Below are 26,112 nucleotides of genomic sequence, written 5' to 3'. Positions count from 1 at the left end.
ATTATTTTTTTGGACTATGGCCTTGACTATTATCCAGTAACCAGGACCATATGATTTGCCAATAGAATCAAAACTGCGAATAAAAGTGCAGAGCGTAGAAATAGGTGCCGCTTTTCCGAATTTGCACGGTCCCAATAGCACTTCTTTTTGGATTGAGAAAAAGCATTGAATTCGCGACTGTCATCGCTACGGCGAGATATTAGTAATTTATATACTATAGGTTGAATTACGTATAAGTTCGAACGAAGTTATAATGGTTAGAGGAAGGATAGAGTTTGTACCCCAAGCAGCTTGCGAAGCAAGCGCACGAAGGGCCACACTATCCCTACTCCAATAATTATAACTGATTAGTGTTTAAAGTATTTTTAGTGAAAACTTCTTTAGAGTAATTGTTTATTTTTGAATGGGGAAACAGCATTGAATTCGCGGCCGTCATCGCTACGGCGAAATATGAGTAATTTATGATATACTATAGGTTGAATTGGGTATGTATAAGTTCGAACGAAGTTATAATGGTTGGAGGAGGGATAGAGTGTGTACTCAAAGGAGCCTGCGAAGCAAGCGCATGAGGAGCCACACTGTCCCTACTCCAATTATTATAAGTGATTAGTGTTTAAAGTATTTTTGAAGTGAAAACTTCTGTAGCGATGTTGTGCACTTTCTGGATGGGAAAAAAGCATTGATTTCGTAACCGTCATCGCTTCCCCGAAATAAATTCTGTACGTGCATGTATTATGTGTACGTATATATAAATAGTATAGGACGCACCCAATGCGTATATTAGCACCTCTCTTTGGATGGGGAAAAGCATTGAGCTCGCGACTGTTATCGTCACGGCGAGATATTAGTAATTTATATACTATAGGTTGAATGGAATGACCACATAAGCCGAATGACAACGAATAGAGTACTTAACGAATAAAGTAATAGGTAGTAAGGACGGTGAGAGACGGTTCCCCAATAGGAAGATGATCAGTGGAAAGACCACGAAAAAGGTGGAATGAACCTATTGGAGGCACATTGAAAAACAGACAGAGTCTTGTCTACACAAAAAGAAGAAGAGGTTAAATTGCGTATAACGTATAAGTTTGACCGAAGTTATAATGGTTGGAGGAGGGATACAGTGTGTACCCAAAGGGACCTGCTTCGTAAGAAGTTTTCACTTCTGTCGGCACTCACACGAGTGCCCTAATTTTTTTTTAATTATAGTATGATTGTCAAAATTAATTTTGAATTTTTTTCAAAGATTTTTAAACATTGCAGTTTTACTAAGCATCTCTTGATTATTGACTTTTTTTAATAATTTTAATGTTTCCTTTTCCTAAAATGTAGTTTCCACCGTATCTTTCATAAAATGTAGTCCACTATTGAAAATTTCTGCAAATTGAAAGAAATACAAGGTGGGCGGCAGTGAATTTTGCCGGTGAGTGTATAATAGACTGTTAGAGGGTATTATAGACACATGTCGATGCGAAAGTAAAAATAAAGAGAAAAAGGGCGAAGACGTTATGATCATTGTTAGTGCAGTCACCGAAGGTGGATATGAACTATTACCTCCGATTTCGTTTAACCTCCATCGATTTTCATGAAAATTGGTAAATAATTATAGAATACCTCAAGGAACAAAAGTGACGTAGTGCCAACTTGCCCTTTTACCCTTGGGGTGGACGCCACCCCTTCTGCTGGGTGAAAATTATTTTATTAAAATTAATCCCATAAATCGACATAGGGACAAATTACAAGTAAAATTTTTTATATCAAGTTATCAAAATAAATTATTATTTTTTGAGTTACTTAAGATCAAAGATTTTAATTTTTCGTTAAAAAAATGCTTGTTTAAAAGCGGTTTTTCATACATAACTCCAAAACTATAAGTTTTTACAAAAATATTATTATTACTAAAATTGAATATAATAAGAAATCCAATAAATTCGTTACTTGAAAATTATTTTAATTTTAATTGAAAGTGAATTATAGGTATTTGAATATATACATATATTTTTCGGCGCTCACTCAAATCTAAGTATTCCAGCTTAACTAATGGGAAAACGGATAATTATATGACATATACTGACTAAATACTTGCTAAAGAACTCATTAATACCCATTAAATGAGCTTCAGAAGAAGTTGATAGCATCAAAATTTAGGAAGTTCTGATAAAAATAAGAGAAACCTACGAATTTTTTAGGAAAGAGTGAAAAATAGTTTTTAGGATAACTTCATTAATTTTTAGAATATAAATTCATATAAAAAACATTTGGAAGGTAATTTCAAAGGTCATAAAATAAAAATTTAATCTTTTAAACTCCCTATTTTTTTTTAAATAAAAGGTTAAAAGGCGCTGGTTACATGGTTCTCGCAGTAAAATTTAGGTTTTAAACGTTTATATCTCGGACATTTTTTATCCTACGGTAACAATGATAAAAGTAAAATATTTTCTAAGAAAAAACTAAAATTGGGTTTACTACCATTTTTACATACAGTGATGACAGTGATGAGCGCGCTAATAACCGGCAAAACAGCACAAGAAATGGAAAACGTATTAAGCTGTGAGATAAAAAGACACGAAACTAGTCGAGCTGGGAAGTTTAGCGATATTAACCTATAAATTTACATTATATTGATTGTTTCCCACCTTTACACGTATCCGAGGTTATGTCAACTAATACTGTAACTGTGACAGTGGTAGTTGCCAAACTCGTGCGATACGTGTAAAGGTGGGAAACAATCAATATAATGTAAATTTATGTTAATATTGCTAAGTTTCCTAGCTTGACTAGTTTCATTTCTTTTTATCTCACAACTTAATGCGTTTTCCATCTTTTGTGCTATTTTGCCGGTTATTAGCGCGCTCATCACTGTATATCAAGTATTTTGGGAGGGCTTATCAAAAGAAAATGAAATTTACGAAAAATTTGGTCTTTTTAAATCATATTTTTTTTTCAAGAAAATGCACTCTAAACGGTTCAACATTTTTTAGGTAATTAGTCATTGTCATTAATTATACTAATATAAAGAAAGTCTTAATAGGGATTACTATAAATTTGAATTTTTGTAACCTCCTCTGTGGCTCAGTGGTAAGAGCTCCTACCTTTGGATCGAAAGATCCGAATGGTCGTGAGTTCGAATCTCACCAGGGTCAGAAATTTTTAGTTTATTATAAATTAATAAATGAAAATAGTTTCGATGAGACCCCCAACAAATTCCTGTAAGAAAATTTTCGCTTGTGGTAACTAACAGGGTTAGCAGGGATGAAGTGTGTTAATTTGACTTTTCTCAAAAATTTACTACTAACTGTTTTTTTTTTGTTAATTCTCAAGATAATTTTATCTAAATTTAGTACATTCTTTCACGGTTTCTGCTGTAAATTTTAAAGAACCGCTTGGATTTACCTAAAATTTGGCATGCGCATACCTAATATGTCAAAGAAAAAAACTGATATTGTGCAGATGTGTGCTTCTGCTCTGGGGGTGAGTTTCACCCCCTCTTGGAGGTGAAAAAATATATGTCCAAAATAAGTCCGAAAATGGATAAACTGACAAATTTTAAGAAACTTTTGTTCTATAGAGTTTTTTCACTAAGTCAATACTTTTTGAGTTATATGCGAGTGAATGTTGATTTTTCAAAAAAAATCCACGTTTTTAGCCAGTTTTTCGGAAATAATTCAAAAAGTAAGTATTTCATCGAAAAAAACATTCTTAGCAAAAATATAGCCTGTAAAATAGTAAAACAAATGTTGTACCCATGAGGTCTATACACCTAGTAGAACCAGAGTTAAAGCTAATAAAAAGTAAATTCATATTCGCCAAATTACAAATGGAATATTTCAACATAAAATATCCAAAAAACTAAGCAGTTTTTGGGGAAAACTCATTAGAACTCTTTTTAAGTGTTTTAATGAAGCTTTATTTTTGTTTCATAAAAAATGTTTCTAGCATCAAATTTAAGCAAGTTACTCTCAAAATAAAGTTGGTCAATTTTGTTTTGGCAAAAAAATTCGGGAAGATCAACCCCTAATTATCAACTTAAATAAAATTAATCATTACCGCTTCACATGTCGTTACTTTAGTAATTTGTGTTTATATGATCTGAAAGTTTCATCAATTCAAAGTATTTATTTTTAAAGAAAATTCGTTTTAAAATAAAAGTTTTAAAATTTTTCATTTTGAAAAAAATGTTTTTTTCTTCAAAACTGTTTGACTTACAGTGGTACAAATACGCATGCGCACAGCGTTGTTTACAGTATGTTAGCAAACGAATATAGACGCATAGGCCTTTTCATCACATTTTTTTGCGCATGACATTGTTTTATTTGAATAAAAAATACACTTACCTATCACGTGATACCTTGGTCCTACAGTTACTAATAAAAATGGCCTTGTGGTATTAACAACTTTTCAACGTTGGAGCAGGACAACACACCACACAATTTGTAGGGCAAAGTGGGTGTAAAATTATATAAATATTAACTAACCACTACAAAAATCAGGTGGTTAGTAATCATTTGATAAAACTCTTTGATAAAACCTTCATTTTGTAGGACAAATATTTTTTCGTTTAATTTAGATCATTATCCTGAAAATTAAAAAAAAAAGCAGTAATACTCTTTGAGAATCGTCAAGTCAGCATATTTCATCTCTGCTACTCTTGTTAGACCACAAAAAATAATTTTTGCAACGAAAAAAGTTGGGCGTCTCGTCAGAATGAAGCTACTCACGAAAAATTAGCTTGTTAGTAATAATTGGTGAAAATGGGCCTGGGATCCTGGACTATAAATGAAAAACCTCATGTTTACTCTAATTACTTTTTAGGTGATGACGGTGATTATGATTTCATTGTGGTTGGTTCAGGATCAACAGGATCATTGTTAGCTAGTCGCCTCTCGGAAATTTCAGACTGGAGAGTTTTAGTGCTGGAAGCAGGCAAATTTGGAAACAATGTTACTGACGTTACTGTAATGAGTTACAAAGCTACAATTATGAGCGACTTCAATTGGGGTTACTACAGTATACCACAGAACAATACTTGTTTAGGTAAATATTTAAATTGGTTGATATAATCTATGTAAGACGTTTAATTTTAGGGTTTGAAAAAAACAGATGCCCGCATATTAGAGGAAAAGGAGTTGGTGGTACATCTCTTCTGAATGCGCTAATTTATACTAGAGGCAACAGATTGGATTTTGACACCTGGTGCTCGATGGGTAACAAGGGATGGTGCTATAACGAATCGTTGCCATATTTTTTAAAAACTGAACATCTCCATTGGACAGATCGTAATGCCCCAATGGATCTCCCTTACCACAATTCCACAGGATTGTTGTGGGTAGAGCAACCTCTACCTAGAACGCAACATACTAAGGTTCGTAATAATAATAACAACCTACTTTACACTCAAAAAAATTTAGTTCGTAATATTGATTAACAGTGATTACTGAATAGTATTTCGTTGTCACAACAATTTACTTTGTTGTTTCAACGAACTTTTAGACATTGACGAATGTATTTGGTTATTGTCACAATGATTGAATAATAATTGTGAGAATAACTAGAGTACATTAATCAATAACACACAATTTATTCAGCCAATAACTTAGTTTCGTATATTTAATAAATACTGTTAATTCTGGCAGCAACTGACGTTCTTGATTTCGTAGATGACAAGCAATTACCTTGGTTTATCGTGACAACGTACAGATTTCATTAAAACAATGTAGAAATGTTGTTAATATAGAGTAATATATGATTATTGAATAGATGTAAATTGATTGTTGTGACAACGAATGCATTAATCAATCTACTACTGCATTTAATACCCACAATCAATGCGTTTATTGTGACAATAATCGTAGTTGTTGAGACAATAAATATTTTGCTTGACCATTTGAAAGTTAACGGCTTTTCCTTATCGTGATACCCCTAGCTTCTCTGTGTTACCGAAGTGCCGAATAATAATTGCATTTCGTTTTCAAGTGTAGTCCGTAGTAGAAGGAAGTTTTTGTGTGTCTATTATCGTGAAATTTCGGTCGAATTCTTTTTAAATATATTCATTTTTTTCGAATCCTGAGAAAACTAATTATTATTTTTGAAAATTTAAATGCAAAATAAAATATTGTCTGAAGTCCCTGAGAACCTCTATAATGATTATTTTAATAAGTCACAGGGGTGAAAAAGAGAAAATTTAGTATGATTTTTAATTTCAAATAGGCATACCATTCAACAGAAACTTTTTGTTTATTCTAAGGGACTTTCTGCCCTTGCAATAACGTAATATTTTATTCTGCATTTAAATTTTTCAAAAATACTTATTAGTTTTCTTAGAATTAAAAAAAAATGAATGCGTTTAAAAAGAATTCGATCGAAATTTTGCACCTGCGCTCTCAAAAAGAATTAAAGTGTTATACATTTTTGGAATCACTATTTCAAACGTTTTTAAATAAGCTGTCACATGACCTACTTTCCCATTAAAAAAAAATCAAAGTTACGCCGCGCCTCTCACATGAAGGGGGATCGTGTAAAGTTCGAAACATTGATGTTATAATATACTTTGATTATTTTAAAAATCGACCTGTCCGAGCGTTTTGCTTATGTGCTAAAAATAAATAAGTTAACAAGGGGGTGGGGGGAGTGTAACATTTATTCCAGTACACTGTATAAGTGAAATCATATGAAAAATCGCACAGTGTAAAGTCCTTTAGCTTAAGGACAAAAAAGGGGGATTTAAAAAATTATTAATAATCAATTAATATCATACATTGGGCTATTGAATTCAGTAATTATTAATATAAAATACGTTCATAGTAGGAATGAACGAAACTGATTGTAAGAATGAATAGAATTGCTTGTAAGAAAAACCGTATTTATTGTGGGAATGAAGGGAATTATTTGTAACAATAAACGGAAATAATTGTAGAAATAAACGAAATACGTTAGGAGAAATAACACTGTTATTGACACAATGAATAGTCTTTGTCGGTCAATTAACGACGTTATTGTTTCAATAAATAATGTTCGTTGACTCAGTGAACAGAGTTCGTAATATCAATAAATAAAGTTCGTTGACTCAGTGAAGAGAGTTCGTAATACCAATAAAGTGATATTATGGTATACATAATGAATGTTCATCCATTCAACAAACGTAATACATTGGCTCAACGAACGAAAATAATGAATTGATGAACATCGTTTTGTTGTCCCAATAAAACCAAGAATTGGACAAATTTTAAGTATTGCGTTTGTTGTCTGAATTAACATTTTTATTGATATTACGTACTTTTTTCGTTGAGTCTACATCGCGCGGTTTCCGAAGTAGATGACACAACACTGAATAAACTAAGAGAACCACAAATGTGCATAAACTACCTTATTAAGAACGCAAACTGCACACCTGGATGGGCAAACCTTTGCACGGAAGGCATCCCAATTAGATCAGTCAAGACTATATCAACAGTATAGCTTCGGAATATTGGTTGACATCAGTAAAGATGTTCCCTGAAACAGAAAGTTCACCACTCGCCATTCAGGACCAGATTGTTTCAACCAAAAATTATATATCATCAAAGACCGTCAGGTTCAAAATAACAAATGCCAATTTGGATGTCAAGCCCAAAAAACTCTCCAACTTATTAGCGGGAGTTGCCAGGCAATTGCTGCAACCGAATTCAAGGAACAGCATGACTCAGTAGGAAAGATCCTTCAGCACAATATAGCTATAAATCTGAGACTTCTTCAAACAAACCGTCTCCTAGATTATCAATATTTTCCTGAGAGTATGCCTGGGACTGACAACTATAAGCTACATTTGGCCCGCACTGTACTCAGACCAAACAGTGGCACATAATAGACAAAGAACACTGATTCATGTGGCGATACCTAATAACAATAATCTGCAGGTCAAATTCAAATACGAAGACAATAGAAAATAAAAGGTAGCCAGAAAATACGGATTATTCTTTCTAATCTAACGTCATCCCAAGAGAGAGTTTGTGGCTATTGAAAAAGGCCCCCATACGGTTGAAGGTGAATCTAGCTTTTACAACCAAGAGATAAGAACGCGCATCGCAAAACCTAGACAAAGTCACCTAGGGCTTAATAACCCGGAGAAAGCCCCTTCTTCTTCTTAAGGTGCCGAGACCGTTTGTCGATCGTTGGCTCTCGTGTTGCCCAGCATATTAACAATAATTATTGTCTTATTTACAGCCGTACGAAATAGTTCAGTGCTAGTTTTCCCAAACCATTGGCGTAGGTTTTTAAGCCAAGAAGTTGTACGGCGGATTGGACGTGGATTGTAAGTTGGACTAGACAATTGTAAATATCAAGTGAAAAACATCAGATAATGAGTAAAAGTGTTGTGTAAGTACAAAAATCTCGGAGTAAGGAAAGGGCGAAAAATTTACCACAAAAAAATGAAAACCGAACTAACTTCCGAAATAGTACGAAAACTAAGACAGCTAAATCGGTCATATCTTGATATTAAAAATTATTTAAGGCATTAAATACGTAAAATGGTTTAAAACAGGTTTAGAGGGTCTTTAGCGGAAAGTACGAATACTTCTCACAAACTCACAAATTCATGATTCTCGAAGTACCTATAGTAGAAAAAAGAACACTGTCGCGTTATATAGTGGGAAGAGAACTTACGAATATATTATGAGAAAATGGTAAAACGGGTTGCTATATCTTCTTCATTGAGTACAATAAAAAGATATCTTCTTAATTGAGTACAATTTGTGCAGTAGATGACACAACAAGCTTAAGCTAAGGACACCTGTGCATAAACCATATGTATTATTATATATTATTATGTACAATAAAAATGCAAGAATGGAACCTGTGGGAACTTCTGCTTGAAAAGGATATTAGGTTGAGGGATAAATGAACATTTAACTGATGTTCTGGCGTTAAAAGACGAGTAGAATACCTTTAAAAATTTAAAGAACAACCAGATCTCCAATAAATTACTCAAAATATTTGGACATCAAGTAGACGAGGAAATAAAGCATTTACACCTCTAACTTTTTGAAACTAAGACGGATCGTTATGAAACTTTTTGCAATCGATTCGGGAGAGCTTCATAAAACTTCTTGAACACTTGGCATGAGGGACAAATAAAAATTGCATTGTTGTAGAGTGAAAATGCATTTTTCAAAGTGCATCTCAAACTGTTCAAACAAAAATTCACAACTCGGAAAACAATCATGAAAATGAGTTCAATTTTCAGACTTCGTAGTTTGTAAGGTCGCTCAATAGGAATATTGGGTCCGCAAAGCTGTAAGAAATACCTACCTGGTTCCCGGTATCTCGGTATGCACGTCATCTCCTGGAATTTTATGGAAATTCATTATAAACAAACGTTGAAACTTGTTATCCCGAGGTTTTTGAGTTTGCTGAATACGAATATTGCTTCGGCGATGCTGTACAAAATATCTGGTGCTCGGTCTCTATGTCATCTACTGGAGTTTCAAATTCGTTATGAAAATAGGTGAAATTTATTATATCAGGGTATTTGAGGTATCTAAGCACGAATATTTGATTGAAGATGCACACTGTATTAAGGTACCTATTTCCCGGTAAATACGTCATCTCCTGGAGTTTTATGAAACTTCGTTATGAAAATAGTTGAAATTTGTTACCTCGGGGTTTTTGAGGTTGCTCAACACGAATATTGCGTGGAAGATACTATACGAGGTAATTCTTGCGCGGTATCTACTCCATCTCCTGGAGTTTTATGAAAATTCGTTATAAAATCCAACGGTGAGTAATAACAACAGTAAGTTATTTTAATTCTTCTTCTTCTTAATCATCTTCAAGTGCCCTGTAGACGAATTTATCGTGTCTCAATGTGTATCCTAGATATTCAAGTTTTTTTGTTTAATTGTGCTCGCGATTTCTTTCCCTTTTCCGATTCTATGGATTATGTCTATGTTGGTAACATGTTCGGTCCAGGATATACGAAGAATGCGTCGGTACACCCACATTTCAAATGCTTCTAGTTTTTTGGTGAGTGTCTCTGTCAGCGTCTATAGGCACGTTCATACATCATATACATACGTTCATACATCATGTAGAAAAAATGTAGCATTTAATAAGACGCAGTTTTAGGGGAAGAGAAAAATCCTTGCTTATGAGAAGCTTTTTCATATTGTTAAATGCTGCGCTAGCTCGTTATATGCTCGCCTTAATTTCTGTGCTTTGTTCCCATTTTGCATTTACATTGGTGCCAACTTATACGCCTTGGTCTTACGTTGGTGCCTTCTTATAAGATTCTACATGGTCAATTAGTATGTTGTTTATCCGTAACTGTCGAGCAGGACTTTTACTTATCAGCATCCATGTTATCTTCTTGAAATTGAGACTCAGGCCATATTCATCACTAACTGAATTAACCCTTTCCATTTCCTGTTGTAATTCATTTATGCCACTTGTAAGGATCACCGTGTCATCGGCATATTTTATATTGTTCGTTAACTAACTGTTTATTTTTATGCCCCCATTTGCATTTTCCAGACATTTTCTAAATATTTCCTTGGAATAAATATTGAACAGAAGTGGGGATAAGATACACCCCTGCCGGACACCTCTTTTGATTTCCACACTTTCAGTAAGTTCGTTGCCAATTTTTGCTCTTGCTGTTTAACGCCAGTATATATTTGCCATAATCCGAATATCCTTATCATCAATACCTGTCTTCCGGAGAATATCTATTAATTGTGCAAGATTTTCATTGTCAAATGCTTTTCTAAAATTCACAAAGCACAAATACATATCCTGTTCAACGTTTCTGCATCGCGGTGTAAGCACCTGGTTCCAAGCGCTTTCCGAAAGGCAAACTGCTCTCTATCAATGTTCGACTCACATTTATCATATTATATTATATTTACCTATGAATGATCTTGGTGAACGATGATTTATCAATCTTATAAGTCGGAAGTTATCACAGAGCTGGGCATTTGGTTTCTTCGGGATTGTAATTAATGTCGAGTGCAGCCAGTTCTCCGGGATTCTACCGCTATTACAATATATAGGGTGTCCCAAAAGTAGCGGAACGGTCGAATATTTCGGGAACTAAACATCGGATCGAAAAACTGAAAAATACGTGTTCAATCATTTCAAAAATCTATCCAATGACACCAAACACCAATCCCCACTACACCCCCTGAAGGTGGGGTGGGGGGTAACTTTAAAATCTCAAATGGAAACCCCCAGTTTTTCTTGCAAATTTGGATTTGTTACGTAAAAGTAGGTAACTTTTATTCAAGATATTTTTTTGAACTGTGGATAGATGGCGCTATAATTGGGAAAAACGATTTATCTTGATACCATAGGTAAATTATAGAAACGGTCTAATATCTCACGAAATACACTTCCAAATGAGAAACCAAAAAACAGATTTTAATCTTTTACGAAAACCTATCGAATAACACCAAACATGACCCTCCAACCCACCCCCTGGAGGTGGGGTGGGGGTAACTTTAAAATGGTAAATAGCAACCCCCACTTTTTATTGCAGATTCGGATTCGTCATAAAAAAATTAAGCAACATTTATTCGAAACATTTTTTAAAATTTCTGATAGATGGCGCTAATAAATCGTATTTTTCCAATTAAAGCGCCATCTATTAACAATTCTAAAAAATGTTTCGAATAAATGTTGCTTAATTTTTTATGACGGATCCGGATCTGTAATAAAAAGTGGGGGTTGCTGTTTAAGATTTTAAAGTTACCCCCCACCCCACCTCCAGGGGGTGGGTTGGAGGGTCACGTTTGGTGTTATTCGAAAGGTTTTCGAAAAATATTAAAAATCTGTTTTTTAGTTTCTCATTTGGAGGTGTATTTCGTGAGATATTAGACCGTTTCTATAATTTACCTATGGTATCAGGATAAATTGTTTTTCTCAATTATAGCGAAATCTATCCACAGTACGAAAAAATGTCTTGAATAAAAGTTGCTTACTTTTACGTAACAAATTAAAATCTGCAAGAAAAACTGGGGGTTTCCATTTGAGATTTTAAATTTACCCCCCACCCCACCTCCAGGGGGTGTAGTGGGGGTTGGTGTTTAGTGTCATTGGATAGATTTTTAAAAATGATTGAACACGTATTTTTCAGTTTTTCGATCCGATGTTTAGTTCGCGAAATATTCGACCGTTCCACTACTTTTGGGACACCTTGTATAATATATGTTGTTAAAAAATACAAAATATTATCACGGAATTGTGTGCCTGGTTCAGATATTTTAATTCAGACCGCAAACTATGAAAAAAAAATTGAAATATTTTTTACTATTAACCCTCGTAAGGCGGTACAGGGTGCAGGTGCACCCCAGACCTCGTTTTTCGCACCTATCTTTTTTAATAATTTTCTTTGATTTTTGTCCATTATTTGATTCGCATTAAATTCAATTCTAAACGCATTCCACCCATTATAGTTTTTTTTTTTTATAAAAATGACTGTAGATTGCAAATGATGAAAATTTCATATCCTGAATTGGACATTTCTGATGTTTCACATGGAGCTAACAGAGCTAAGGGGCAAGGTCGGTGTTACTTATGTCAGAGAAAAAAGACCGAAAGTCCTGGCATACCTAACTGTATTATGTGAAAAAACTTTGTGCTGTCACTCTGTGAAAAATGTCATGTATTTGTCTTGCAACGATAATAAGTCCTAATTATCTTTCAAATCAATTTCCCCGACGTTCACAAACAAAAAAAGGTTTATACAGTTGGGGTGCAAATGCACCGCCTTACGAGGGTTAATAATAATTAATTAGATCTAAAGATGTCAGACGCTCGAGTATATGATTAAAACTTTCAGTAGCCTTAAAAACCCCGGAATAGCAAGTTTCGACAAATTTTATTACGAATTTCCAAGGAAAATTTCCGGAGACGACGTAGATACAGGGCAGCAGGTACCTCGTACAGCACCTTTGTTGCAATATTCGTGTTCAGCGACCTCAAAAACCCCGAGATAATAAATTTACCTATTTTCATAACGAATTTTCTTAAAACTCCAGGAAATGACGTAGATACCGTGCTCCAGGTACCTCATCAGTTGCCTAGGGCGGCACATTATGAGAAGGCGGCATGAATACTGTACAAAGAATATTTGTATATAAAAATTATGGATCTGGGTTCTGTCATTAAAGAGTATGAAGCTCTTTCAAATTACTTTACCGCAAGGAAGCCAAAAAATTGTGCCCAAATAAAATATATAAAGAAATAAGAAAGAGAAAAAGAAAAAGACTAAGTTTTCACTCTAATGGCATATAGCATATCCCACCAGAATGAAAACAATGGGAACCTCCTCTGGTTACACCTCCGAGGCTTCTACAATTTGCAAGCCATACGGATGCTGAGACTAAGGAAGATGAGGGAATTCTACAATTTACAATTCACGTCCCATCTGCTCAGCGCGGTAAAGTTCCAACGAGCAGAACTTGGAGCAACATTGGAACTTTACCGCGCTGAGCAGATGGGACGTGAATTGTAAATTGTAGAATTCCCTCATCTTCCTTAGTCTCAGCATCCGTATGGCTTGCAAATTGTAGAAGCCTCGGAGGTGTAACCAGAGGAGGTTCCCATTGTTTTCATTCTGGTGGGATATGCTATATGCCATTAGAGTGAAAACTTAGTCTTTTGCTAGCAGTTGCCGCTGGGGCATCTATGCCATTTCGTTCGTTGCGATTCGGGACTGCACGCTGGGGTTTGTTTTGGTTGGATCGGGGAGGGCAGCATATGTGCCTCCTGATGAGAGACTAATAAGTTTCGAAACCGGTAGAGGTGCTTGCAGCACTCTCGGATTGGACTGGAATATGGTTCGGCTGTATTTTCGTTTTGCAACGAAATTGAAAATGGTTATTCATTTTAGAAAAAGAAAAATTCAATTTGACGAGGAGGCCGATGATAAACTAAACTTTTCAGCTAGTGATCAGATGAAAATCGACACATTCTATATTATAATCGACACTCTGATAAGACACCTGAATAGACGTCTGGAATCTTATCGACTTATTTATTAACGTTTTCGTGTTATTAACAGATTTGCCAAAATTAAGCAATGAAGAAATTATTAAAGAAGCTGAAAATCTGATACAAAATAAAGACGACCAAGATACATCATTCATACATGAATGCATTCACTTAAAGGGTCATTTGGATATCACAATAACACTGGCGAAGAGTCCATGTAACCACTGTTACCATTGGTAACAGTTAAAAATCTTGCAAATAAATATTTTATGACCACTATGAAATAATTCCATTTATATTTTTTACTAACAGAAATATTTGTTAATAGTACCTAATTCAGTAAATAGTCAACTAGACGCACGAAAATATTGGCGAGATTATGTGAATCCGTTGCACGTTATTATACGCAGTTACCACATTGGGGTATGGTAACACAGGAGGAACTTCACTATCGCTCGGGACTAGCTCGTTTCTGAAAATATTGAAGGAGCAACGGCTCTCGACACGGCGCTTTGGCACGCTGTGTATATCAGTATTGTAACCATATTTTGATTTGGTAACGTTTTAGTTTAGTACCTATTACAGATTACAGTGTGCATGCATGGAAGAGTGTTGCTGCGTATTGCGTAATCGATCAACTACTTGAAAAGTCATTCTCCTTGTGTATTTTTTTATATATAATTTTGAAGAAAAAAATGGGATTAATTATTAAAAATGAAAATTCAAAATATGTTCTTTTCCCTACTTGTTCATTTTTTTATGTTAATTTTATGGTAGAATAATCTGTTTAGTTTGTTTATTATTTATTGTTATACGTATTACATATATACATAATTACATACATAGGTATAATTTGGGAATAGTGATTTGTTTAATTTTATCCCACAGGATTAAAAACAAAAACTTATATTTGGGAGGTTCAAAATAATTTTTTTTAATAAGATTTTTTTACATCTGGTTTTGGTAACACTTTCGAAAAAGTCACGCGTCACCACTGCACAATAAAATCACTAATTGACATAAGAAGAGTTAGTGCAGTCACTGAATGTGGATATGAGCTACTACCTCCGATTTCATTGAACCTCCATCGATTTGCATGAAAATTGGTAAGTGGTTAGAGGATACCTCAAGGAACAAAGGTGACGTGGTGTTAACTCGCGCTTTTACTCTGGGTGTGGATGCCACCCCTTCTCGTGGGTGAATATTATTTTAATAAAAATATCCCGAAAATTAGATAGAGGGACAAATTCTAATCAAAATGTGTTACATAAAATTATTAAAATAAATCAAACTTTTTGAGTTATTAAAGATCAAAGATTTTAATTTTTCGTGAGAAAAATGCATGGTTTTAACCGATTTTTCATAAATAACTCAAAAAAAAAAGATTTTACAAAAAAGTTATTATTAGCAAAATTTAAGTTAATAAAACATGAAATAAACTCTTTACTGAAAACACCTTTTAATTAAATGTTAACTAAAAGTGATTTATAAGTAATAGGTAATTGAATGTATATTTTTTTCGGCGAGTACACAAATCTACGTACCTCTTCAAGCTTAAATAACGGGAAAATGATACATTTTATAACATAACCTTATTAAACATTTATCAAATTACTTAGAAATATCTATAAAATGAGCCCTCGAACAAGTTGATAGCATTAAAATTTATGCACCAAATATTTTTCAAAATCTATCTATTAAAAATTTCTCCAAAAAGGTTATTGTTTTTTTTTTTAATAACTCCGTTAATTTTTACGATATCAGGTTTGCCTAAAAACCATTTAAAAGGTAATTTTAATCGCTATTAAACCTCGTTGAATTTAATCTTTTAATCCCCTTACTTTTTTACCAATAAAAGGTTGATGGCCTGGTTACATAGTTCTTGCAGCAAAAATTAAGCTTTAAACGTTTCTATCTCGGTTATTTTTTACCCTTCAGAAATAGTAAAAAGGTTAAGTATTTGATATAGAAAAAATTAAAATTTGGTTATACATATATCACTTTCTACGTATATTGAGTATTTTTTAAAGTTATTATCAAAAGAAAATGAAAAATTTGATAAATTTTTAAATTCTGATTTTTTTTAATAATATCTTTTTTTCAAAAATATGAATTCTTAACCGGTCAAAATTGTTGAAATCATTAAATTTTACAGGTATATTTTATAAAATGCATCGTTTTCCCGTTATTTAAACTTTAGACTATTTAAACTATTTAGATTTGCGTACTCGTCAAAAAAAAAATGCACATTCAATTACCCATAACTCACTTTGAATTAACATTTGTTTAGTTCTTTAAGCGAGGAATGTATTCAGATTTTTATTATCTTTAATTTTGGTAAGAATAACTTTTTTGTATAAGCTTATAACTTTTGAGTTATACGTGAAAAAAAGCTTTAAAACATGCATTTTTTTACGAAAAAATAAAATATTTGATCTTTAATCTCAAAATCTTAAACTCAAAAGGTATTGATTTATATTAATAACGAACAAATTTTGCTTAGAAAATGTCCCTATATCAATTTGTGGTATTATTTAAAAAATAATAATTTTCACCCTTGAGAAGGGGTGGCATCCACCACCAAGGTAAAAGCGCAAGTTGGCACCATGTCACCTTTGTTCCTTAAGCTATCCTCTAGCTACTCACCAATTTTCATGAAAATCGATGGAGGTTCAAAGAAATCGGAAGTGAAAATCTTCAGTTACTGTACCAAGTGGATTGAAAGATATTTTCCCTAAATTTGACATTGCTTTGTACATTTATTTGTGCATCCCAGTTGCCAACGTGTCCGCTGAAAGGTCGTTTTCCAAAATGTCAAGAATTAAAAGTAATATTCCATCAAGTATGACACAAGAACGTGTTAACAATTTGTCGATTTTGTTAAGAAAAAAAAATTTTTTTAAGTCTTTTTTTGAAAAGAATTTCCCGATGTGATCGAACTGGAGTGACGATTTTTCTGTTATAGGTATATAAGCATCGTAGTTTAAATCCATTTTTAGTGTATTCTTATTTAAATAAAAATTTCTGCAATTTTTTTCGCAAAAATGGTAGGTATATGTTTGAAGGGCGGCTACTAGAGAATTGCCTAGGGCGTCAATTGACCTAAACGCTGCCCTGTACCTCATACAGCATCGCTGAAGTCATGTTAGTGTTCAGCGACCTCCAAAACCTTGGGATAACAAGTTTCAACGGTTTTCATAATGCATTTCCATAAAACTCCGGGAGACGACGTGCATACCGGGATATCGGGCACCAGGTACCTCTTACAGCTTCGCCGATCCAATATTCCTGTTCAACGACCTCACAAACCATTAAGTATGAAAATTGAACTCACTTCCATGATTATTTTCCGAGTTGGTGAATTTTTATTTTTTAAACAGTGTTGAGATTCACTTTGAAAAATGAATTTTTCGCCTACAACAATGCAATTTCCATTTGTCCCTCATGCCGAGTGTTCAAGAATTTTCCTGAAGCTCTCTCGAATCGAATGAAAACAGTTTCAGAACGATTCGCTTTACTTTAAAAAAGTAGTAAGATCATAATGTGTAAAGTATATTGGATGAATTTATACTTCTGATTTATAGACGATGCTTATGAATCATAAGATATAGGCAAATACTCATAGACTTATAGACTCATATAGACAATACACTCATAGACTTAGGCAAATATGCAAATAAAAAAGTATGAAATATGCGCATTAATATGCAGTATTTTATGCAAAAATATGCAGTATTTTATGCAAAATTTGTATATTTATCTAGAAAATATGCATGTAATAAAAAATATTTACAATATTTTTTTATTTATAAAAATACATACAATATTATAAAAACATAACATATACAATTATTTTAACATACAAATATTATTTTGAATTGTGTTAACAATAGATTATCAAATGATGTTCAAAATTTTCTAATAAAAACTTATGGCTTCTATCTGAATACATATATTTGTAAATAGAAAAACTTCTTTCGACATCAACTGATGTAACTGGGGCATTTTTCAAATTTACTATAATATATGGTTCTGAATTAAGTAGTTCGGAAAATGTCTCAGCTAGTACTTGAACCACTTCAGAAAGAACCTGGTAACCACTATTTTTTTCCATGGTTACTTTAAATTTTTGAAAAATTTCCTTTCCAATAGGACCTTTAACGTTTTGACACAATGACTCAAATTCTTTTATTAAAACTGTACTCTCTAACAATGATAATTTGAAGGATTCTAATTGAGTTATAGTTTTCTGGACAAAACTATAATTTGATTTTATGAATGACAATTGCTCTTGGAGGATATTATTTTGGAAGGCTTGCCTAGCTTCCAATAAAGATTGGCAATTATCATCCGTTAAAAGGTTAATTATTTTTTTTTAAATCAACAAAATGATCAGCATAGAAATTAGCTGCTTCCAACCATGTTCGCCAACGTGTTAAAATGGGTTGCGGTGGCAGTGGAACAGCAGGAAGCATATTATATCTATAACATTGTATTCTTACAGGTGATTTCAGGAATGCCTTTTTGACGCTCGCTATTAAACTGTTAACTAGGGAAATTTTTTACTTCCTCCGCAACTCTGTTTATTCCATGCGCTAAACAAGTGACATGTATTAAATTTGGATAAAATATTTTTAAATATTGTCCTGCTTTCACCATATATGGTGCGGCATCAGATAAAATAAGCAATAGTTTATTATTAGGCACAGCAGCAGGAAGAAAAAACTTTGCTAATGCTTCTTGTAGAAACCGTGATATTGTTAGAGCGTTGGTTTTTTCCACTTGCAGAAAATTAAATACGATTTTGGAAAGGTTTCAGCGCTAAGTACACCAATCAATAAGTGCACAATGTATCTTCCTGACGAGTCAGTGGTCTCGTCCACACATATGTCAAAGTAATTATTACCTATTTCGGCTTTTATGTTGTGGATAACTGAGGAGTATAACAAATTGACATTATTTCTCTTTAGAGTTCGTTCACTGGGAATGTTTTGTTTGCAATATTTTTTTAAAAAAGAACTAAAGCTTTCACTAGATTATTTTGAAAGCGGTATATTAGAAGATACTAATGCACGACACAAGTCTTCGTTAAAAGTTTTTTGTTCGGTTTGTTTTTTGGAACTTGACTGAAAGCACTTGGACACTGAAGGTTGATATTTTTCACCGGATGTGGTTTTTACTTTTACATTTAGCTAAATGTTTCGTGGTTCTGACATGCTGGTCTATTTGAAATTTTGTTTCAGATGAAATCTAAAAAAGAATATAAATATGCTATAGTTGTACCCATTTTTAAAATCTAAGATTGTAGAAATAAACTAAAAATGAACCGTTTTTGCATAACAATTAAAATATTTAAATTAAATCAAATAAAAATCGGTGTAGTAATCTTAAAAATGTCAATAAATGACTGTGCAAGAAGGAAGAACTCCCAAATAATTACAAGAGGCTCTTGGTCTTCTCTGTTTACATTTAAAGAAAAAATACTGTGAGCATAAATTAAAAGCACTTAATTAATTAAGTCCAATATATGATATGTTTTTGTGTTTAGCAAAATTAAAGCAAACTATGCTATTGTTAGAAAAAAATGTTAGCGACCTTTCAGTAGACTACTGAATGATTTGAATTTTAAATAGGTATCCTATTTTTTATCGCAAGGAGTTTAAAAAATGCTTAAAAAAGAAAAATACATCGATTTATTGCGAACTAGCCTTGTGTCGGTACTTTTCTTAAACATAATCTCCAATTTTAAAATCTTTGTACCACCGTGTAAAATTTTAAAATAAAATAAAAAATAATACGTATGTACTTACCGGTTTTGCCACAACATGAGCAATAAACTTTATCCATATCCATAGATAGCTCTTTGTAAGGTTTTATCCAAGTTGAATCATTGCTTATTTTCGATATTTTCAAATCACAATAATTATTCACAATTAGAAATACACGTTGGTTACGCCTCCAATTTTACAACAAAAGTGAAACCAAGTGAAACTGACCGTCAAAATAAAAATTTTTACCTAGAAACATAAACTGTCAAACACAAACCCTTAATTCCAGGACAAAACGTGACAAAACTATAAGCCGCTGTCTTTTATTAGTTACTATAGCAAGAATTTGAATACCAAGTGATTATAAAACAAAATGAAATATTGGCATTTTCATGCTATCTGTAAGTTTGAATATAAAAATATATAGTTAAAACACCAAATTTTCAAATTATATGAACTTTATAAAGTGCTCACTTTTATAAAAATATGCAAAATTTGACATTTTTGCATTTATTATGCATTATATGCAAAATATGCAATTTGCATATTTGCCTAAGTCTACTTATGATATAGAGTCCAACTATTATAAAGGGGGCATTTCTTTTCAATTTTTGTTTACTTTAAATGATATGTTTTCTTTTATTTTAAATATAATTTTCAACGCACTTTTTTCTTTAAAATATAGATTGTATTTACCTGATTATTTTTCTAGATATTTTTAGAAGCAAATGAGCAAATGGGCTATAAAAACAGAGATTTAAATGGCGTAGATCAAAATGGCGTAATGACTATGCAAATAAATACTAGAAAAGGCAGGAGACAGGATAGTGGGACTGCGTTTATAAAACCGTTTTTACACCGAAAAAACCTAAAAGTATTAACAGAAGCTTTGGCTACAAAGATTATTATCCAAAATAAAATAGCAACTGGGGTTGAATATTTACGAAATGGTGTATTATACTCAGCAAGAGCTAAAAAAGAAGTAATTGTAAGCGCTGGGACTATTAATAGTCCCCAATTATTGATGTTATCAGGAATAGGACCAAAGAAGCATTTACAAAAATTCAGTAAGTTTATTATTGACTTAATAAATTTTCATTCTTTCACGGTTTTTGCTCTAAATTTTAAAGAACCGCTTGGATTGACAGGAAATTTGGCATACGCATAGCTTACATGTCAAAGAAAAAAAGTGATATTGTGCCGATGTGTGCTTTTGCCCTGGGAGTGACTTTCACCCCCTCTTGGGGGTGAAAAAATATATGTCCAAAATAAGTCCGGAAATGGATAAACTGACTAATTTTAGGTAACTTTTGTTCTATAGAGCTTTTTCGCCAAGTCAACACTTTTCGAGTTATTTGCGAGTGAATATGTTCATTTTTCAACAAAATAACTACATTTTAAGACGGTTTTTCGCAAATAACTCAAAAAGTAAGTATTTTGTCGAAAAAAACTTTCTTAGCAAAAATATAGCATGTAAAGAAGTAAAAAAAATGGTGTATGCGTTAGGTCTCTGGACCTCGTAGAACCAGAGTTTAGCCAATGAAAAATAGATTCATATTCACCAAATTTCAAATATTCCAAATTATATTTCGAAGTGAAATATCCAAAAAATTAAGCACTTTTTGGGGAAAATCCATTATAACTTTTTTAAAGTGTTTACAAAAAGCTTTATTTCTGTTTGTATAAAAAGTTTCTAGCAATTAATTTAAGCAAGTTACGCTCAAAATAAAGTTGGTCCCTTTTGTTTTGGCAAAAAAAAATCGGGAATACCACCCCCTAATCAGCAACTTAAATGAAATTAATCGTTACCGTTCCACAAATTATTTTACTTATGTTATGTTTATATGATCTGTAAGTTTCATCGATTCAAAGTGCTTATTTTGAAAAAGTTTGGTTTTAAAGTAAAATTTTTAAAAATTTTAATTTTGAAAAATATACTTTTTTTCAAAATAACTTAAAAATTGTTAGAGATACCAAAAATCTCGAAAAACAAAAAAAGTCAGCATTGCTTTTCTGAATGTCATGTATTTTTTGTTTTTCTGTTAGACAAAAATTGATTAAGATTTGGTGTTTCTAAACATTCGTGATCAGTGACTCGTTCAACCCCTTTTAACTACAGCCCTTTCAAAAATAAGGACTTTGAACCGATGAAACTTACAGATCATATAAACAATACATACACGAGTCAAGAAACTTGTGAAGTCGTAACGATTAAGTTCATTTGAGATACTAATTAGGGGGTGATTTTCCCGATTTTTTTACCAAAAAGAATGGACTAACTTTATTTTGAGCGTAACTTGTTTACTTTTGATGCTAGAAATGTTTTTTATAAAACAAAAATGAAGCTTTTTTAAACACTTTAAATAAGTAGTAATAACTTTTCCCCGAAATGTGCTTCATTTTTGGTTATTTCACGTTAAATTATTCCATTTGGAATTTGACGAATATGAACCTATTTTTAATTAGCTATACTAGGTATACAGACGTGATATATAAACCAATTTTTTAAATTTTTTACAGGCTATATTTTTACTAAGAATGTTTTTTCGACAAAATACTTACTATTTGAGTTATTTGCGAAACACTGTCTAAAAGCGTGATTATTTTGTTGAAAAAATGAACATATTCACTGGCATATAACTCGAAAAGTATTGACTTAGTGAAAAGACTCTATGGAACAAAAATTACTTAAAATTAGTCAGTTTATCCATTTCCGGACTTACTTTGGACGAATATTTTTTCACCCCTCAAGTGGGGGTGAAAACCACCCCCGGGGCAAAAGCACATATCGGCACGATATCACTTTTTTCTTTGACTTGTTAGCTACGTGTGTGCCAAATTTCATGTCAATCCAATCGGTTCTTTAAAATTTAGAGGTTTTGCAATATTTTACCGTTAAAGAACGTACTATTAATTTTCATATTTTAATAATAATCGTATTCAAAATTTAGAGTATCAAGTAGATTCGAGAACGTGAACCTCTAATTAGTATTAACTTACAACATCCAGTATGTTCTTTTTACTACTGCCATATAGACATATAGATTAGTACTTCTTTTATATACCTTCAAAGTGTTCAAAGGCAAAATATAGAAGTAGCAATTGGAGTAAGGAAACTCACTATCAACCTCATTATTTAACATTGCGATGAATGGACAGGAATAAAAAGACATCCCAAAAAGGATACAATCAGAACATGAGGTCTAACTTGAGGCGTATAATGCATAACATAACAGTTGACGTTTCTCAGTTCAGACATTTAGTTCTCCTGATAAATATGGCAGAAGACCAAAAAACTTATTACTGAAGGATAAACCAATAAAAATTTTAAATTTATTGTTTATCACTGAAATTGTCAAAAACCGCAACCAGATCACACCGGGTCTTTGCGAGATATCCTGGCTTAATGCCCCCATTTCATTATATAATTGAAGGAATTAACTTCTTCTTCTTTTTATATAGACATTACTCTGTTTGTTTTTCAATGTGCCTCCAGTAAGTTGTCATTCCATATTTTTCGTGGTCTTCACACTGATCGTCTTCTTATTGGGGAACCGTCTCTCGCCGTCCTTACTACTCTATTTGTTGTCATTCGGCTTATGTGGTCGTTCCATTCTACTCTTCTGCTTTTCACCCAGTTATTAATGTTGTCCACCTTGCATCTCCTTTATATATCTGCACTTCTAGCTCTATCCCACAGCGTCTTACCATAGATTTTTCTCAATGTTTTCATCTCTGTTGTTTCTAGCATTCTTTTTTTCTTTTCTGTATCAGGTCGTGTTTCTGCCGCGTATGTCATTATTGCTGTGATAACTGTTTTGGAAATTTTGCCTTACACTTCTTTTTCGATGTTTTTATTTCTCCATATTTTTTCATTCAGGCAACCTGCGGCTCTGTTTGCTTTATTCACCTGATCTTCCACTTCTGTTTGGAGCTTTCCGTAGCTGCATAGTGTGATGCCTAGATATTTAAACTCCATGACTTTTTCTATTATTGGACCCTCCAGCTCTAATTTACAACTTATTAGATCTGCTGTTATAACCATTCATTTAGTCTTTTTCAGGGAAATTAAGATGTTAAGGTTATATTTTCTAGCGGTTATATTAAATTTGTGCAGCATACCTTGTAAATCATCTTCACTTTTAGAGATTAGTATTGCGTCGGCGTCGTCTGCATAGCAGATTATTTTAAGTTGTTTTTCTCCCATTTGGTATCCTTCTTTGTTCTTACTTTTTTTATTATTTCGTCCGTGATCAGGTTGAACAACAGAGGACTCAGGGAATCTCCCTGTCTTATCCCATTGCCAGCTTCAATTGGGCCAGTTAGTTCTTCATCAACTTTTACTTTTATTGTGTTGTTCTGGTAGATATTTTAGATCGTTTTAATTATTTATAGAGGTACCTCTCTTGCGTACAATAAATGGATAACGTCCTTTAATTTGACCCTGTCAAATGCCTTCTTAAAGTCCACGAAACATAAGTATGCCGGTTTGTTGTATTCTAACGATTTTTCTTGAATCTGCCTCATTATAAATGTAGCGTCGGTGCATGGTCTTCCCGACCTAAAACCTTGTTGTTCTTCTGCGAATGTTATAATTTTATTCAGTTTGTTTGTTATCACTTTGGTCGTTATTTTTCCGGTTATTTGTCCCTTTTTGAAGTGAGGTATTAGGATGCTTGATCTCCATCCTTGTGGTATTCTGTTTTGTTCTATTATTTTTTGGATTAGTTTTAATAATTGATTGGTCAGGTCTTGTCCTTTGTCCTCCATACTTTAGGAGTTCATTCGATATTCTCTCCTCTCCTGGTGATTTTCTATTCTTTAATTTCCTTAATGCTTCCGTTACCCCTGCTTCTTCAATATTTATTTCTTCGTTTGTTGTCACTTCAGGTGTTGGTGGTTTGTTATCGTTATCTTTAGCAAACAGAGATCGAAAATAGTTTCCATAATAGTTTCCAAGTTTCCTTCTGAATGTGTTTCGTTTTTATTAGTTCGTTCATCTCTTTTCTTTGTCGTTTGATCATTCTCCATATTTCTGTTTGTGTTCCGTTGTGTTCTCTTTTTATTTGTCTGACTAAAGTGTTTTTTCGTTTCTAATTCTTTTATAGTGGTTGTATGCCTGTTATGTTTGTTGTGTTCTGTATTGTAAAAAGGCTTTCTTCTTTTCTTCACATTTTATCTTCACTTTCTCTCGAAACCATGGATATATTGGTATTCGTTTTATGATATATTGGTATTCATTACTTTCCTCTCTCCAAGTGATTCTGCGTTAATTATATTACTTTTGAGTTTTTCCCAGATTTCCTCGATGTTATAGTTTCCTAGTATTTCATTATCAGCAATCTTCTCTGATATTATTTTTCCATATAAGTACTCCGTGGATTCGGTACTTAGTCCTTCGACTTCGATTTTTGTTTGTGTTGGTGCCACTTTCTTAGGTGTTAAGCATTTCATGGTGATTCTAATTTTACATAATACTATGCTGTTGTCACTACCTACATCTGCTGAGTTGAGGCACGTTACGTCATTTATATTTGATGGATGTATATCTCTGTTAGTTACAACATAATCTATCATAGATCTTTGTCCACGGGTATTATTGAATGTATATTTGTGTTGGTCTTTGTAGTCAAAAAAAAGTGTTGTTTTTTCGAAGTTCGTTATTCGTGCAGAAGTTTATCATCAGTTCTCCCTTTTCATTTTTGACATTCTCATTATGTTTTTGTTTAACTCCAGGTATTACTTGGTTGCCTATTCGAGCGTTAAAATCCCCCAGTATTATCAACTTTCCTCTAACTTGATCTACTACTTGTTGCAATTGATCATAGAATATTTCCCTTGTTGTTTGGGGCTTACTATTTTCTGGGCCGTATACTCCGGTGATGTTCAGTTCTTCCTTCTCCATTCTAATTTTTGCAACGACAATCCTTTCTGATACATATTGACACTCTTTGATGTTATTTTGGTATTTTTGGTGTATTAGTAAGGCTACACCCTCTTTGGCCCTGTTTTCTTTTGCTACTCCACTGCAGATTAGTATATATTCGCCTAATTTTGATTGGCTTTTTCCTTTCTTTTTGGTCTCCTGTAGAGCGCACATATCTATTTTTTTCTCTTTTAGCTCTTGGGTTATTTCTTGATCTCTAGTGTTAAGCGATCTTATGTTCAAAGTGGTTATTCTCATCTGGGTTTTGGAGTTTTTCTCGTGTCCTTATTTCTTGCCGACGGATTCTTGCCGTCATATTATCAATCCGGTTCAGAAGCTTCACATTGTTTCTTTGAGCAGTATTCGTTTTACGATTGGTAGGTTGCTAACCTTGCCAATCACCCTCCATATTTTATCCGGGCTTGGGACCGGCTGTAATCGCTACTCGATCCA

At 33.0% G+C, this 26,112-nt stretch overlaps 1 protein-coding gene across 1 annotated transcript in view; it reads left to right on the top strand.

Moving 5' to 3' along the window:
• Window positions 1-26,112, top strand: part of LOC126884311 (glucose dehydrogenase [FAD, quinone]-like) — a 71,078-nt gene that overhangs the window by 32,318 nt on the left and 12,648 nt on the right. The window contains exons 2-4 of the mRNA XM_050650249.1: window positions 4,813-5,034; window positions 5,085-5,362; window positions 20,446-20,800. Of these exons, the coding sequence (XP_050506206.1) occupies window positions 4,813-5,034; window positions 5,085-5,362; window positions 20,446-20,800 (855 nt within the window). The remainder of the gene's footprint in view (window positions 1-4,812; window positions 5,035-5,084; window positions 5,363-20,445; window positions 20,801-26,112) is intronic.

This window comes from Diabrotica virgifera, chromosome 5 (genome assembly GCF_917563875.1).
Source record: "Diabrotica virgifera virgifera chromosome 5, PGI_DIABVI_V3a".
NCBI classification, from domain to species: domain Eukaryota; kingdom Metazoa; phylum Arthropoda; class Insecta; order Coleoptera; family Chrysomelidae; genus Diabrotica; species Diabrotica virgifera.
The sequence above is the reverse complement of the archived record's forward strand: the minus strand, read 5'-3'. Positions and strand labels throughout refer to the sequence as shown.